General features: G+C 56.5%; 1 protein-coding gene across 1 annotated transcript in view; it reads right to left on the reverse strand.

Moving 5' to 3' along the window:
- SKOR2 (SKI family transcriptional corepressor 2) overlaps positions 1-1,351 on the reverse strand; it is a 49,561-nt gene extending 48,210 nt beyond the window's left edge. Inside the window, exons 1-2 of the mRNA XM_029059857.2 lie at positions 455-1,351; positions 1-355 (exon numbers count right to left, since the gene is read on the reverse strand). The exon at positions 1-355 is cut by the window's left edge and continues 1,340 nt beyond it. Of these exons, the coding sequence (XP_028915690.1) occupies positions 1-355; positions 455-1,351 (1,252 nt within the window). The remainder of the gene's footprint in view (positions 356-454) is intronic.
- Between the last annotated feature and the right edge of the window lie 14,744 nt (positions 1,352-16,095).

Below are 16,095 nucleotides of genomic sequence, written 5' to 3' on the forward strand. Positions count from 1 at the left end.
CCCCCGGGCCCCCCGGGCCCCCGAGGGGCTCGGCCGGTCCTGGGGGGGGCCCGGCGTTGGGGCCGACCGGCCCGGCCCCGTCCTCCTTCTTGTGGCACAGTCCGAAGGCGGCGGCGGCGGCGAAGCCGTAGGGGTGGGGGAAGAGCCCCCCGCAGCCGGGGAACTTGTGCAGGACGCCCCCGAAGGCGCCCTTGCTGGGCACCGGGATGACGGGGTAGCTGCGGGCCGCCTTGGCCGCCGCCCCCACGCCGGGCCCGGGGGGCACCTCCTGCCCCGACGGCTCGTCGTCGTCGTCGTCGAAGCGGGGCCGCTTCGGGGGCGGGAGCGGGCCGCCGGGCAGCTCGGCCAGGACCGGCTGCGGCGGAGGAAGAGGAGGAGGAGGAGGAGGAGGAGGAGGGGGAGGAGGGGGCGGGGGCGGAGGAGGGGGCGGCGGCGCAGGGGGGGCGGGGGGACCCCCCGGGGGAGGCGGGGGGCCCAGGAGGGGCGGCCCCAGGAGCCCCCCGCCCCCGGCCGCCGCCGCCACCGCCGCCGCCGCCGCCGCCGCCGCCACGGCGGCCCGCACGGAGCCCAGGGGGTGGCAGGCCGGGTGGGCCGAGGGCTGCGGCAGGGCCCGCTTGCGGCTGCCCCCGTTGAACATGGCCTTGACGTCCTCCCAGGCGAAGACCAGCTCGTCCTGCGGGCTCTTGTCGGTGAGCTTGAGGTGGCGGCGCCAGGAGTTGAAGTTGGCGGCGTCGGGCTGCGTGTACTTGGCCTCGGGCGTGCGGTGCGAGTGGAAGATGAACTTGTTGGGCGAGAAGTACATGCTGCAGTAGCCGCACTTGATGCACTTGGCGCGGGAGCTGTTGTAGCGGGCGGGGATGAAGCTGCCCCGGCAGCCCCAGGCGCACTCGTGCGACACGTCGAAGGCGAAGTTGTCCGGCAGCTTGGGCGGCCGGTTCTCGCCCAGGAAGGACTTGCAGAGCCGCTCGGCCTCCCGCTTGGTGATCATGCCGCAGCGGCGGGAGGAGATGGGCATGGCCCCGGCCCGCCGCAGGATCTCCAGCTGCACCGGGGTGCACTGCACGCACGTGATGCCCAGGGCCACCCGCCGGTTGTGGATCTCGTTGTAGCTGAAGTTCTTCAGCAGCGTGTTGGAGATCTGCGCCAGGCACAGCCGCTCCTGCCCGTCGATGACCAGCGACACGATGGGGATGCCGTAGAGGATCACCTGGCCCACCTGGTTGGGCTTCATGCCCCCCGGCCCGCCCGGGGCCCGGCCCGGCGGCGCCTGGCTCAGGGCCTCCGCCGGGTAGGCCCCGGCCGGGGAGCCCAGCAGCAGGTCGTTGGGCCCCGGGAGGGGGCTGGTGGCCATCTCTCTCTCCGGGCGGCCCGGGCTCCGTCCCCCTCGCCGGCTGGAAGACACGGAAGGACACGAGCGCGTTGGACGCCCTTCGAGGGGCAGCCCTGGGCCTGGGGGAGGGCCTGGGCTTGGGGGTCAGGGAGTGAGTGTGTGGGTGGGGGTGGGGGGGGGGAAACGGAGTGTCTGCCTGTCTGTGCGTGGAGTGGTGGGGGGTGGACAGATCCTAAATACTCTCTCCCCTCCCCGGGATGACCGGGAAAACGAGGATGCTGCTGCTGCTGCTTCTGCTGCTGCTGCTGCTGCTGCTGCTGCTGCTGCTACTGCTGCTGCTGCTGCTGCTGATTTCGGTTCCTTCTCGCGCAACTACCGGGGAAAAGCCGACCAGGGCGCCGACCCACGCGTGGAACTTGGCTGACCCCCTCGGCCCGCTCCTAGAGTTGGATTTTTGTTGTTTTTTGAAAAAAAAGGAATTCAGCGAGAATCCGTTAAAGAAAACCAAACCCGGTTTGAGGACCCCGGCAGGACGCCCGGCTCTGAGGAAGAGACCAAAGCCTCCCCTCTGCCCCTCCCCACCGAGATATCCTTCCTCTCGAGTTTTAGAAACGGCCGGACTGAAGCTGACCGGGACAAAGTGGGAATTCAAAGTTAAGCCACGCGTCGGAGGCTGACTCGCTACAACTCGCGGAGAAACGGGGTCTGGCCCGGGAAAAAGCTCAGTCGAGAGAGGACGGAGGCACCGATAACTCCCTGAAGAAAAAAAAAAAAAGGTCGATCGACTTGGCTAATCCTAAAACCTGGGTTTTCTACGACTGTCGGGGTTTCCGCGGCGAAGGGGAGAAAATTCACCAGCTAGGTGTTAGACGTAAATAATCCCATAAACGTTCAACGAAATCCCACGCTCCCCGTTTAGTCGATCGAGTGCCCTTGGCGGTTTTGCTCCCGAAAACGCCACAGGAACCGAAAACACTCTTTTCGTACGCGGAAAACTAGAGGGGAAAAACTGGAAGCCGCAGTGGGTGAAAGGGGGGGGGGGGTATTTTCACCCATTTCGCCTGCAGATCAAAAACAAAAACCAAACTCGGCACTGCCCACCGCTCGCTCAACGGGGCGGTTCTCGGCTTGGCCCTACTCTTGATGGCCCCATTCAATTTGTTCCGAATAGGCGCAGTGGGAGCCTCGAAATTTGAAAATGCTTCTAACTTTTTCGATAATCACCACCAACCACAGAAGGGATATTCGTTGCCGTAGCCTCGCACGCCACGCAACTCCCGAGGGCGAAAACCCAAACGGCATGGCAGCCGAATAAATCTTTTTCTCTTTTTGGCCAGGTGGTTACTCGAGAACCTTTTAAGGGCCAAAACACTGATTTGGAGCCGACCGGACCTCCGCCACCGGCTCCGGTCCACCCAACCCCGGCCTCTAGATTTCGCGGGCGAAAGTGAGCCACGCGGTACCGGCGGTGGGGCCGCCAAATTTCAGATTTCACATTTTAGGGGAGTCGGAACGACGTTAAAAGGCCTAACGTCCCACTCGTGACGGTAGTGGGGGAAGAAGAAAAATAAACAAGAGGAAGGAGATCTCTGCAGAGGACGGGAAATAACGGCCCAGAGGAAAACGCTACATCTTAAAAATACGTGCCTCCCTTTTTTTTTAAAAAAAAAAAAACACAACTGTAGTTCGTTCTCGAAACTTAGTGGCACAGCCCCTCTGGGCGAATCACCCGGCGAGACCTTTATTTGCCTTTCGAAGAGTCATCTCGCTTCACCTCCCCGGTAATAATATTCCACCACCCCACCTCGCTCCGCAACTCATCTCGACTACTTCGCCGGCTAGCCTGCATGTTTCTCAGCTCTCGTTATGCCCGGGGGCCTTCGAGATCGCACAACCGACCGAGACGCGGCCAAACGAGTCAGAAGCGGGACTTGTCACTTCGGATGGATCAGAGGCAATATCTCCGGTGGACAGGTAGTTACCTGGCAATTCGAGGCGCGGTTAGGCCCGGTCGGACCGCCCCCGGTCCGGGCTCCAGTAAATAGCCTCCCGCTGAGCCCCCGCCTCCCAAATAAGCTTCTTATTATCTTAATCAGATCTTCGGCCAGCCTCTTCATTCCCCAGCGGGAAAATCACCCCCAAGCTCGCCGGGCCGGGGCCAGGCGCTCGACGCCCGGCTCGCCCGCCCACCCGGGGGGACGGACGATGCCCTCGGCCTCCCCTCTCCGCTCATCCCCTCCAAACCCAGCCCGCAACCGGGCGGGAAGGAGGGCCGCAGAAGAAGAAGGAGAGAGAGCTGCTTCTCCCCCCGAAGTCCCAAGTTTAGCGTAAGAGAGGAAGGCGCGGTCCCACCCCCGAGCTAACTTCAGCCAACTCCAGCGGCCCGAGCCGGTCCTCCCTCCCCACCCCGCGGGTGGCGCGGAAAACCCAACCCCTCGGCACCTCGAGCGGTTAACCCGGAGTCACGTGCCCTGCCAGGGTGGCGACCGATCGATAATTACCTCCCCCAAATTAGGAGTTTTCTTCAGGCCCCCGTCCGCCCGATCATCTTCCAAGGCGGGGATCGGGGGAGGACGGCTCAGAGGTCCTCAGATCAGGCCGGCTGGAGCCTCGCAGGGTTTTCCGCTCATATCGAGACAGTCCTCCTCCTCCTCCTCCTGCTGGGGTTAGAGAACGGCGGTCGTAAATACGGAGCCGCTTGGGTGTCTTCCCTCCCCTCCCCTTCCCACCCCTCCCGGGGCCGGAGGGTCGGTCTATAGCGGGCAGGGTGACGTCAACGGCTCCCGGACACGCCACATCAAAGGGTTGGCACATTAGAGGGAGCGAGAGACAGCCTGGCCAGGGGAGGGGACCTCCCCCCTCCCCCCTTTCTCTCCCTCTCTCTGCAGACAGGCAGGCCAAACACCTAAACAATCCGCAAGAGCAACAAACAATCTACCCAGAAGCGAGGAGACCTAATGGTGCTCAAAGCTGCAACTCTCAACTGGGGAGGGGTGGGGGTTGGGGGAATGGAAAAGCTTAACCGCCTCCAAGCAGCCGGGCCAACGGGATCTGCGATGTCCCCCAACCTGGTGGAACGAAGCTTCCGATTTAGCAGGAGCTCTCGCCATTCGCTCTCCAATCCCCCTCGCCGCCTCCTCCCCCCGCCCCCCCAACCCTTCCCCACTCCACCCCCTTCCCCGCCCCCTCACTCTCTGGAATCATGAATGGATCCTCTAGTGCGCCACAAAGGCAAATAGCCTAACTCTGTTTCCTGCTAAATAACAAAGCCCCCTCTCCCCCACACCCCACACCCCCCTACGCCCCAGTTCCGAAAAGAAATCCCGGGGAGCTTCTACTGCTCTATTCCAGCTAGTGCAAGATGGAGGAAATACCTCCTCCCCTCCCCCCACAAAGATATATATCTATATATATATAGATATATATATCCTGGAGTTTGTCAAATAAATCCCCCGAGCTTTCCCGGTTTTTTTGGAATGTTTTCTATTTTCTTTTTCGGAAAAAGACTATCAGAGGTGACTTCGGGTACTCTCTGCATCATCCCCTTTATTTTAGAAAGGTGTGGAGTCGGGTGAAGACACCCATGCATGGATGTTGACACACATCCCAGTACACACACACACACACACACACACACACACACACACACAATCATCTGCTTTATAACTCACTCAAAATGACCACCTAAAAAAACATCACTCAGAAGGGCAAGGTAAATGAGACAGTGAAATAGAGCAATTCCGCTAATCGAGTCCCAAGCCTATCGCTGGGGCGAATGAAGATCGGGTCTCTGGAAATGAAATTTTGCAGAAATCACATCAGGGCAGTCCGCCGAGAGAAGGAAAATCGGGGTTAGAAAGCATCGCTCACAACGTGCACCGGGGCACCCAACTGAAGAGCCCTTCGGGATACTAGGCAGTTATCAATATATCGCTTCTTAATTGACCAGCTGTTAGGAATCGGTATTCGCAGAAAGCTCGCATGATCGGGAGCTATGCATTTGGAGAACATTCAACGCATGGGTAGCTGCATTTGAGTTTCCAGCCTAAGGACGTCAAAGACATTTTTAAAAATACCCTGTGGGGGAGAAAAACCGCTCCGGGCTGTGGAGCCACCTCAGTCGAACCACGTCCAAAACTTCCGACTTCATCACAGACCGCGGTAAAATCGCGTTCTCCATCAACGCGGTACAAAATCCGACGGTAAAAATTCGACTTTTGCCGTTCTTAAACGGTCGGTCGAAGCAACGGGACCCTCAGAAAACTCGACGGGGGCCCCGAGAGCCAGGGAGGTGCCGTTGCCTGGGAAGAGCAAGAACATGACATCATCCTTTCCTACTGCCAAAGTTTCAAGAGGCGACAGCTTTCCAGGGGCGGGTGGGGGGGAAAGTTATTCCGGAGCCCGGGTTTAGAAAAGTCAGCATCTCCGAGAAGCGTTGGTTTAAACACCATCATCAAAAAGTGGGCGGCATAACCGAAATAAAAACTGACGTTTCATTTCCAGCCTACCTACCCCCTTGGCCAAATGGGGGCCAAGATGGTACCCACCGCCCTTCGCCCTCGTGGATCCAGGGAGCTCGCTCTTCTGAAGCTCCCTGGAAAACGTGTCCTTGGCTAATTCCCCGAGCTGGGACTAGCCGAGGAGGGAAAGCCCTAGCTCTAACCTGGCTACCCCGTAGCTCCTGGGCGCAGGCGACCTGGTACTGGTAAGAAGAAAGCTTCAAGCCTGTCCAGGGACGGCGTGGAAAAGGGTTGGACAGGAGAAGCCTTCTCACCCCGGGGGAACCGGAGCCCTGCCGCCGGCCCGGCCTTGCCCTTACCTGCTCCGCGCTTTAAACGGCCTGGATCAGTGGCCTGTTCTTAGCCGAGGCTTCCCTTCTCCTTCCACAGCCGCATCGTCGGCTAAAGGGCCCTTTAAAAACCCTCGCAGAGAAGCACGGGCCGAGAGCCGCAGTTTCCCCCGCAAATCCACCCGACCGGGTCACCAAGCCGAATGCGTGCCTACCAGGCGGGGCGACCCTGCGGACTGCCAAACAACCTCTCCAAACAACCGGAGAATCACTTAATAACCCGCCGCTTTAAAGACACCCGGAGAGTCACCCAGGGTCCCCGAGAGGGGAAAACGCGCCCTTCGTTCACGGCAGGGTCAGAACCTCGACCGGATAAAGAGGGATTCGAATCCTGGGCCGATGATTCTGGGGGGAAAGGGCCAGAAGAGGATGGTCACCCCGCAAAGCCTGCGGGCTGGGCGAGAGAGTCCTCGCTCCGGTTTTTGGAGACGGAGCTTCACCTTCCTGGCGGAGATGATGAATCCCCTCCCCTCCTCCCGAGCTTTCGTCTCGATGGAGGAGCCCAAACTCTAGGAGGGTGGCGGGTCTGGAGGTCAGATCGATGGATGCGGCCGCGGTGGACTTAGCCCCTGTGCTGCTCCTTCTTCACGTGCCTCGACCTCCCCCTCCCCTTACCCTGTCCCTCTGGGCTCGTCTCTCCGCGCCTCATCTTGGGGAGGGGGGCGGGGGGCCCGGCCCTTTCTGCCCTCCCTCCCCCCACCCCACCCCGGCCCCCCGGCCTCCCGGGTCCGCAGTGGCCGAGGAGCGGCAAGTCGCTGACATTTTAATCAATGCTTTCCTATCCGAGCCGACATGAATTTTACACTTCGGGACTCTCCTCCGCCAGCTAATTGATTCAAATTGTTCTATTGGTTAAACCTGTGTCACCCGTTTGCATGATCTATCACCGCACCGCAGAGAAAATTTCCGTTCCCATCTCCGCTCCTGGCGGCTGCGGTTTGCCCAGGGCAGGGACAGGTGGGTGAGCCCGGGGCGCCGGCCCCAGAGGAAAACCACAAACCCAACCGGCCTCCTGCGAGCCCCGAGGTGGGGGCGACAGACTCGGCCTCGGTCCCCGAGGCTCCTCGGTGGCCCGTTAGAGGACCCGGGCGAGGTGAGCCCCCATCCCATCCCAGGCCCGGCCCTGGGGACCTCCTCTCCGCTTCCCAGACGTTGCCTCCAGGATGCCCAGGCTGCTTCTCCGGATCTGGATTCGAATCACCCACCAGGCGCCCCGAGGCCGAGGCTGAGCGCTGTCCTTTGTGTCGAAGGCCGTCCAGAGGACCGGTCTGGGTCCTCAGCCCGGCATCCATTCGTGCCATAGTATTTATTGAGCTCTTACTATGCGCAGAACACTGTACTAAGCGCTTGGAAGGTACAATTCGACAACAGATAGAGACTATCCCTGCCCAATGACGGGCTAATCAGACCACCTCTCCAGGCCCGCTCTTTAGGCGGGTTCCCCAGGATGGGGGAGGTGTATGTGTGGGGGGGGGGAGGGGGGAAAGCATCCGAATCTGGGGTTCTCTGTTTCCGCCCCACCCACCGGAATTACGAAATCTGAAAACCGCAGCCCTCTCTCTCTCACTCCTTTGGCCGCTACCCGTCTGAAAGGAATCGTCACTGCTCCAGGGCGCACCCCCGAAAAGTCAGTAGACATCCTCTCCCTTCCAGGCATTTGGCTTTGACTATTGATTAATAAAGCTTCCCCCTCCCTGCCCCCCTTCCCCCACCCACTCTCTCCCAAATCTGCCAGACCACGGAACTCTGCATCCAGCCCCACTCCCCGGGGTCGTAGCCAGGCTTGGACAGGCACCCGTGCAAAAGTGGAACCAGTCGTGTTGGTTCTGGGACCTGCATTCGGGTCTTAGAAGAAAAAAAAAATCACACGAGGTGCCAGAGAAGAGAGACTGAACTGAGAACCGAGACTGTGGCGGGAGAGGCCCCACATCCGGAGTCACCCAGGTCCACTCTGCTGGCCAGGGGAGAGGCCCGATCTCTGAGACGCTGGTAAAATTGGGGTTGGGGGAGGAGGGCAAGGCGAAGGGGGTGTTCAGACTGGTCGGGTTTGAAGACGACCTACTGAGATGCAGGGCGCCCTTGAAGGAGCCACTGTGGCAGAAGGCTTCGAACCCACCGAAAGGCCCGAAGAGAGCCCTTGAATGGCTCCACGAACCGTCCTGGGATCCTCAGGGGACTAGGCAAAGGAAGCGAAGCTGGCTGGGAATGGCGGCCTTCCACCCAGGCGGCCTCCGGCTCTCTGGAGAGAATCCTCTCTTCCCTTCCCTGGAATTGAGATCCTGATCCAAAAGGTCTCCTGTAGGCCGTGAGCTGATGGGGCAGGGCTCTGGCTGGGGTCTGGCCAGCACCTGGTCGATGAGTAAATATCAGGAAGAGTTACAGTGACGATGATCGATCAGGTGGTGATAACGTCGAGGCCCACCTTTAGTTCCCACCTGCGGACAGCCTTCCCTGCCAGTCTCAGCCTGGGCTCTCCGCCGCTCCAAGGTCCGAGTTGCCCTTCTTTCCTATCCAGGGACTGTTTTCCCCAAACCCAGCCCATCAGGTGAAAACTGCAAGCTCCGAGGCGGGAGATTCGTGACGTGCAGTGCTCTGCACACAGTAAGCCCTCAAGAAATCCGATCGATCGATCGATTCAGCCAGAGAGGCGTCGATCGGTTGCATCTCTGCCTGAAAAGTGCTACGGGGGGCTCCCATCTCCCTTGGCTTTGGAATAGAACGGCTTTCCTTCTTTCCTCCGGGTTAAGGGGTTGATAGCCACCTGTCCTGGTCTCTAAAGGGGCCTCGAACTTGCTCGAAAACCCCACCTCTCCTTTCCCTGTCTTTCCTCGCATCCCTCCTACCCAATACGTGGAATGGTATTTCAGTGTCAAGAAAACTTGCTGGGTGGAAACGTGAAGAAGAGGGAAGGTAAGACCCGGGTGCCCGTCCCACTTCAGCGTGTCAGAGGTCGGGGGTTAGCGGACATTTTCCCATTGAATTTCACTGTAGGATGGGGACTCACCGCTCTAAACGGATTGTCAAAGCCAGTGTCACGGAGAGTGGTGATCATCAGAGCACCGTGCCATCGGTGACCACTTGATAAACGCTGATTGATCACGATGATTGCACACGCACACACACATACACACACAGAGAGAAAAGCCACCCACATTGCTACCCAGAATGGGCACACATAGGTGCTTACAAACAGAATAAACGGATACATACAAAAAAAAACCAACAACCCAAGAAAAACCAAGAACTAAGTTCGCCCACAGACACGCATTCAGAATAAACGCATGGATTCACGCATAGCTCAAACACACTAGCATACACACGCGAATGCATGTGCACAGAGTAAACGCACACATGAGGGCATACACACCCTCTCACACACATTTACGCATGCATAGAGTTTGAAAGGAAAGAGGGGTATTTGAAATGGAGACGGTCCCATCTGGAAAACCCTGGAGCTCATTTAGATCGCATCACTTTAGGCTTTTGTCTCTGTTCCTGAATAACCTAGGCAGACACAACAAAAGGACAGGCATCCACATGGAGTTTTCACTGGCAAAGACACGTCTAAAAGATGCAGCTATAATAATGAATAACGAGGCACAACGCTCCTTTTTTTGATTGCCACTCTTACAGAGGGAGAAGAGAGAGAGGCAAAGAGGAGGAGGAGAAACAGAAAAAAAGAGCACGAGGAGGGAAGGGGGGAGAGGCGGAGAAAGGGAGGGAGAAGGAGAGAGCACAACAAGGCAAGAATCTCTGCGGATCGCGAGAGTAGCTGCGATTTCCAAAAGAGTCCAGCAACTGTTTAGGCAAATAAGGGAGAACATCATTTGGAAATGGGGTCTTTTGTTTTAACAGTTCAGCTGGCCCACAGAGAAGTACCTGGGACAGAGAGTGGGGAAGGGAGAAATTAGCCTTTTCAAGCTTGGGGATCGTAGACAGAGCGACCCAGTCATGGGGGAGGGGGACAGGGAAGAGGGTAGACGAGGAGGAGGAAGAGGAGGGGCAGATCGTATATTGACATGTCACGAGAGAGAAAAATCAAATTCACCATCTACTCAGTGAGCTGACATTGACAGTGTGGGGAAGTGCCTCTGGGGTTCGATTTCCCTGTGAAAAGAGGGCATCACTCTCAGATCCGAAATTCCATCTCGTTGGATCCCATTAGTGGGTACCTTGTTAAACCACCGTGTGCTTTCAGAGGGCCCGGTAGGTATTCTTTCTTCCCCGAGCTTCCCTGCTGCCTACAGAACTTGGTTCAGTGATAGAATAAGGTAAAAGTATAAACTGACCAATTAAACTCCGAAGGTGGGGGGGGGGGGGGGGGAGCGGGAAGTGAGGAGCAAGGAGAGGCCCAGGGGAATCTGAGCGGGCCATCCCTTCTCTCAAAATAAAGCCACAGTGAATATCGACCCACCGGAGAGGAGGGCGTGGATGGGTGTCTTCGGGTATTTAAAGGAAGGACAAACTTTTCCCCACAAAACAAAGCACCACAAGCAGAACCTGCCCTAGGCCTTGGAGATTCAAAGGAAGGGAGATTTAAACCAAAGGGGGGCACCGGCCCAAACTTTTCAAGAGACATTATGATATCATTGGCAAACTCCTAATGTTGGCAAATGATTAAATTTTCCATCTTTTAGAACCACGTAACCTTGGGTGTCTTAGAAACAAATTGTACAAACAAACCATCGAGATGAGCACTGAGAGTTTCAGAGGAGATATAACGAACCAACTTTAATTACTAACTTGAAATTAAAAATGTAATATACAGATTTAAATTTATTTTCACCTAAATTGTGTATAAAATTATATGGCTTTTGCATACTAAGAAATGCTCTGCAACCAGCCACGCTACTAAAAAGTCTGAAGTAGTTTCCAAAACCCAGCTCCCAGCCTCACACAGTAATAATGATACATTTATCATTACTGATGACCACCTACTGGGTAATTATTGCTTTGTTACTACTATTACAATCAAGAGATTTCTTTATTTACTGTTAACATTCACTTAAAACGGAATGTTAATGACTGTTCTGAATTCACCGAAGAGAGTTTTCTGTTATATTTCAGAAGTACTTACGTTCCGGTTCAGCAGTGGAAACCGTAGCCTAATAGAAAGCGGAAGACGGATGATTACTGGACGTTGCTGTCTAAATCAATCAATCGGTAGTATTTATTGAACGCCTGCTGTGGGCAGAACGCCGTACTGAACGCCCGGGAGTGTACAGCAGACTTAAAAGACAAAAGGTCGCCTATTTATTTTGCGAGTTAAAAGGGCAGGCTGAGGATTTCTCGAGCAAATTCTCTTCAACCCTGAGTTGCAAAAGGTTAACATAATGCACAAACTTGAGTCGGGCTAATTATGTAAGTATTTTATTACAGGAGATTCATCCATTATTGATACATGTTTGCAGTAACTTCCTGCTTGCTTGGGAGAGTTGTATTTTATACGAGAAGTAAACAACCTATGGGGATTGGGTTTGTTTGGCTCGGACGGGAGAGACCCTCTCCCCTCTCTGGCTTTCAACCTCCTCTCCCTCCCTCCACCTCCTACCCCCACGGCTCTTGGGGGAACTTGTTACCATCCTGTCAGCTCCCTCGTCCCCGCTAGAAGCACCCAGTAGGTTGTAGCTAGCATGTGGCTTTCTCCTGCAACTTTCTCCTTTCTGGAGCTGGTAAAAAAACTCAAAAAACAAGGCTTCCACCCTCGTCCCCCCCCCCCCCCAAAATACAACCACCACCACCAAACAAACCCTGGTTAGTTTCCTGGTTTTGTTCCATTCGGGTTTTGGAGGGGGAGGGAAGGGAGAGAGAGGGAGGAAGATGAGGGGAAGGGGGAGGGAAAGAAGGTAGGGAGATGGACTCCATAATCAGTGACACCCGCACGGTCTTGGGTAAAAGGGACCCAGAAGAGATGGAGCCTCCTGCGGGCCTGGCCTTTACGTTATTCGCTCCTCTCTGCTGTTGGCCCACGTGCATAACGAAGGGCCGAGGCAGATTGACAGGCGAGGCCGGTCTCTGGTTTCCCAGAGAAGCGGCAGTGTCCGAAGGAGCGGTCACCAGAGGTGCTTCGGGAGGAAAGATCAGAAGACCCTCACCCTCCTTCTGCAGGGCCACCGCACACCTGGCCCTCACTGGGTGGAAAGATCTTAGGGAGCTGGAAGGTGGCCGGTGGGGACCTTGGATTTAAAAATGTAATATACAGATTTGAATTAGTTTTCACCTAAATTGTGAACCTGGGGCCTTGGGGGCTTCCTAACAATGGCCTCCTCCAGCCCCGGACAGGAGGGGGAGGGTGGGAGGGAATGCCAGTAAGTCCTGGGCAACTCAAGCCTCGGGGGAGAGGGCAGCGTAGGGTGACCGCGAGGGTGACCCCGGGGGGCCGGCCCGGGACACAAGTCCAACCCCAAATGTCTCTCTCCGATGGGAGCCTCGAGGGTGAGGGAGCCCGAGGGAGCCCCGACAGTAGACCCTGTTGACCTTAGCTCGTAGGTCACCTTTCATTCATAGCATATTGCAGGAAGGAAGGAGGGAGGGAGGGAGGAAAGGAGAAAGAGCTTAGTTCAGTGCTCTGCACACAATAAGCACTCAATAAATGCGATTGAATGAATGAATGAGAGAGAGAGAGAAATAGAGAAGAGACAGACATAGAGAAACAGATACGCAGATATATATTACATATATATAGAGAGAGAGAGAGGAAGGCAGAGACAGGAAAGACACACAGAGAGACAGAGACAGAGAGACCCCAAAAGGGAGGAAAGCAAAGACCCTTTGGAGAGGGGAAGAGGTGGGCCTGAAAAACACTCTGACCTCTGACCTAAGGGCGGCGAGGAAGCAGGTCCGGAGCCTGGGAGCAAGGGGCTGCGAGTGTGTGCGAGGGGCTGCGTTTTCTGGAGGGGTCGAGGTGGTCTCCCCTTGGGCTCGGACCCCCCCCATCTCCCCTCCCCCTTTCCTCCCTGCGGGGAGAGGGGGGCGTGGAGGCCGGGGGGGGGGGGGTCGGGTGGAGTGGGGTCGAGGGGGCCGTCCCCGGCTCGTTCTCTGGATCGGGGCTGAGAGTGGCTTAGTGGAAAAGACAAGGGCTTGGGAGTCAGAGGTCATGGGTTCTAATCCCGGCTCCGCCACTTGACAGCTGTGTGACTTTGGGCCAGTCACTTCACTTCTCTGGGCCTCAGTTACCTCATCTGTCAAATGGGGATTGAGACGGTGAGCCCCACGTGGGACAACCTGATTACCTTGTATCAACCCCAGCGCTTCGAAAACGGCTTGGCTCTTAGTAAGCGCTTAACAAATACCACCATCATCATTATGATTATTCACTTGACGTACGACGAGGAACATCTCCCGCCAGTGCCGTTAATGGTTCTTTAACAAACTCTTCGATCCGTCTTCCCTTGGCCGGCCTTGGCCCCTCCCCGCCCTCCTCCCTCTCTCTCCTTTCTCCGTGCACTCCCGCCCTCCCATCAGTTATTTATGATCAGCATGAATTATTCACCAAAAGAGAAACTCCAGCTTTGGGAACTTTTTAAAGAGACGTTTGCAGATTTCCACCCCCCCCCCCCCCCCGCCCCGGTGGGTGGGCCGGGCTGGTGCTACCGAGGACCAGACGCGGAATAAACGGGGAGGGTTTGGGGGTGGGAAGGGAGTTTTGGCCCCGACCCCCAGGTTAAAGAAGAGGGAGGAGGGGGTGAGGGGGAGGTCAATAGATCCCCCCCAACCACCACCACCTTCTCCGTTCTCCGGCTGCGAAATCCCGACCCGGAAAAGTTCCCGTGCCCTGTCCCGATGCGGGAAAGGGGAATTAGTTGGGAAAACCAAGAGGGCCTAGCAGACAGAGCTTTGCTTTCCATCAGTACCTCGGAAAGTCTCCTCCTTCCCCGTCCCCCAACCTCCCCGCCCCCCCGGCCCCCTCCGTCTCCCTTTTTGCAAGTGACACCAGAGCACTGTAACCAAAGATTAATTGCCTTAATCAAATCGACCCACCCTCAGCAATTAATCTTTTAGCAACAAATTAGAGACAATTACCTCAACCTACCGGGTCAGGCGGGAAAAGGAGGGGGAGAAGGGGGATAGAGGGGAGACAAGGGTTAGCGGGGAGAGGAAAGGGGATAACACACACACACACACACACACACACACACACACACACACACCCAACAGCTAAATAAAGAAATAAATGATCAGGATGAGCGGGGTCCGGGGTTGGGGTGGGGGTGGGGGCGGAGGTGGAGGGAGACGGAGGAAGAATTTATGTCCAGGAGTTTTTTTTTCCTGAAACCATGTCAAACCCATCGCTCTCCCCTTCCCCTGAATAAATAAATATATAAATAAAACAAATAAATAAATACAAACCCGGAGCCGATGAGAACCGACTGCAGAGCCTCTTACCTGGTGGGGGAGGCCGGTCGATCTCCTTTCCGTCTCTGTCTGTCTCTGTGTGTGTGTGTCTCTCTCTCGCTGTCTCTCTCTCTCTCTGTGTCTCTCCAGTTCCTCCTCCGCGCTCCGCCTCCGCGTCTCCCCGCCTCCCCGGCCCACCCCCTGTGCAGCCTCGGTTTCCCCTCCAGCTCCCCCTCTGCCCCCTTCCGTCCTGCGCTGCCTCGCTCCCGGCTTCGCCAAGTCCTCTCCCGCCCTCCCGGTTCCCCTCCTGTCCCGCCCCTGGCACACGCTCGGCCAGGCCTCCCTCCCCTTCCCCTCCGCCCCCGTCCTCTGCAAGTTGTAAACTGCTTGTTTGGGTAAGGGTTTCTTCTGTCCCAAGTCGCCCCCCAGCTTCTCTCTCTCTCTCTCTGCACCTTCCCCCTCTCTCTGCCTTTCTCCCGCTTTCTCCGCACTCTATCTTTTTCTTCCCCTTGCTCCCCCTTTCTTTTTCTTTCTTTCTTTCTTTCTTTCTTTCTTTCTTTCTTTCTTTCTTTCTTTCTTTCTTTCTTTCTTTCTTTCTTTCTTTCTTTCTTTCTTTCTTTCTTTCTTTCTTTCTTTCTTTCTTTCTTTCTTCTCCACTCCTTTCTTTCCCCCACCTTTTCCTTCCCTTTCCCTTCTTCCCTCTCTCTCTCTCTCCACTCTCTCCACCCTCTCCTTCCCTTTCCCTTCCTCCCCGTTTCTCCCCACTCTCTCCCTTTCTTCCTCCTTTTCCCCTCTTTCTCCCCCTCTCTCCACTCTCTCCCTTTCTTCCCTTTCTTTCTCCCTCTCTCTATCCACTCTCTCCTTTTTCCCACTCTCTCCTTGCCTTCCCCTTCCTCTCTCTCTTTCTCCCTACTCTCTCCCTTTCTTCCCCCTCTTTCTCCCTCTCTCTCCACTCTGTCCCTTTCTTCCCCTTCTTTCTCCCTCTCTCTCCACTCTCTCCCTTTCCCCACTCTCTCCTTCCTTTCCCCTTCCTCCCCCTCTTTCTCCCCACTCTCTCCCTTTCTTCCCCCTTTCTCCCTCTCTCTCCACTCTCTTCCTTTCTCCACTCTCTCTTTCCCTTCCCCCCTTCTCCCCACTCTCTCCCTTTCTTCCCCTTTCTCCTCCTCTTTCTCCCTCTCTCTCTCCACTCTCTCCCCTTCCCCTCTTCCCCCCTTTCTTCCTCCTCTCCCTCCCTTCCCCTTCCTCTCTCTCTTTCTCCCCCTCCCTCTTTCTCCTAGTCTTTCCCCCCTCTTTTTCTCTCACTCCCCCCTTCTCTCTTTTTCTTTCGCATTTCTCCCTTCCCTTTTCCTCACGCCCCCCACCCCCGGCCCCCGCCTCACCCCTCAAACCTGGAACTCCGACGCCACCTATGGGTCAGGCAAGGCGGTGCTACCGAGAGCCCGGCCAGAAGGGAAGAGGGGAGCGCCCAAGAAATTGGAGGAGGGAGGGAGCCAGGGAAAGGATCGAAAAGGGGAGAGGCAAAGGGAGGGGGAGGAATCCCAGACTAATTGGTCAGAATAAGTACCCTTTCCCTGGAAGAGCG

The sequence above is a fragment of the Ornithorhynchus anatinus genome, chromosome 3, assembly GCF_004115215.2.
Source record: "Ornithorhynchus anatinus isolate Pmale09 chromosome 3, mOrnAna1.pri.v4, whole genome shotgun sequence".
NCBI lineage: Eukaryota > Metazoa > Chordata > Mammalia > Monotremata > Ornithorhynchidae > Ornithorhynchus > Ornithorhynchus anatinus.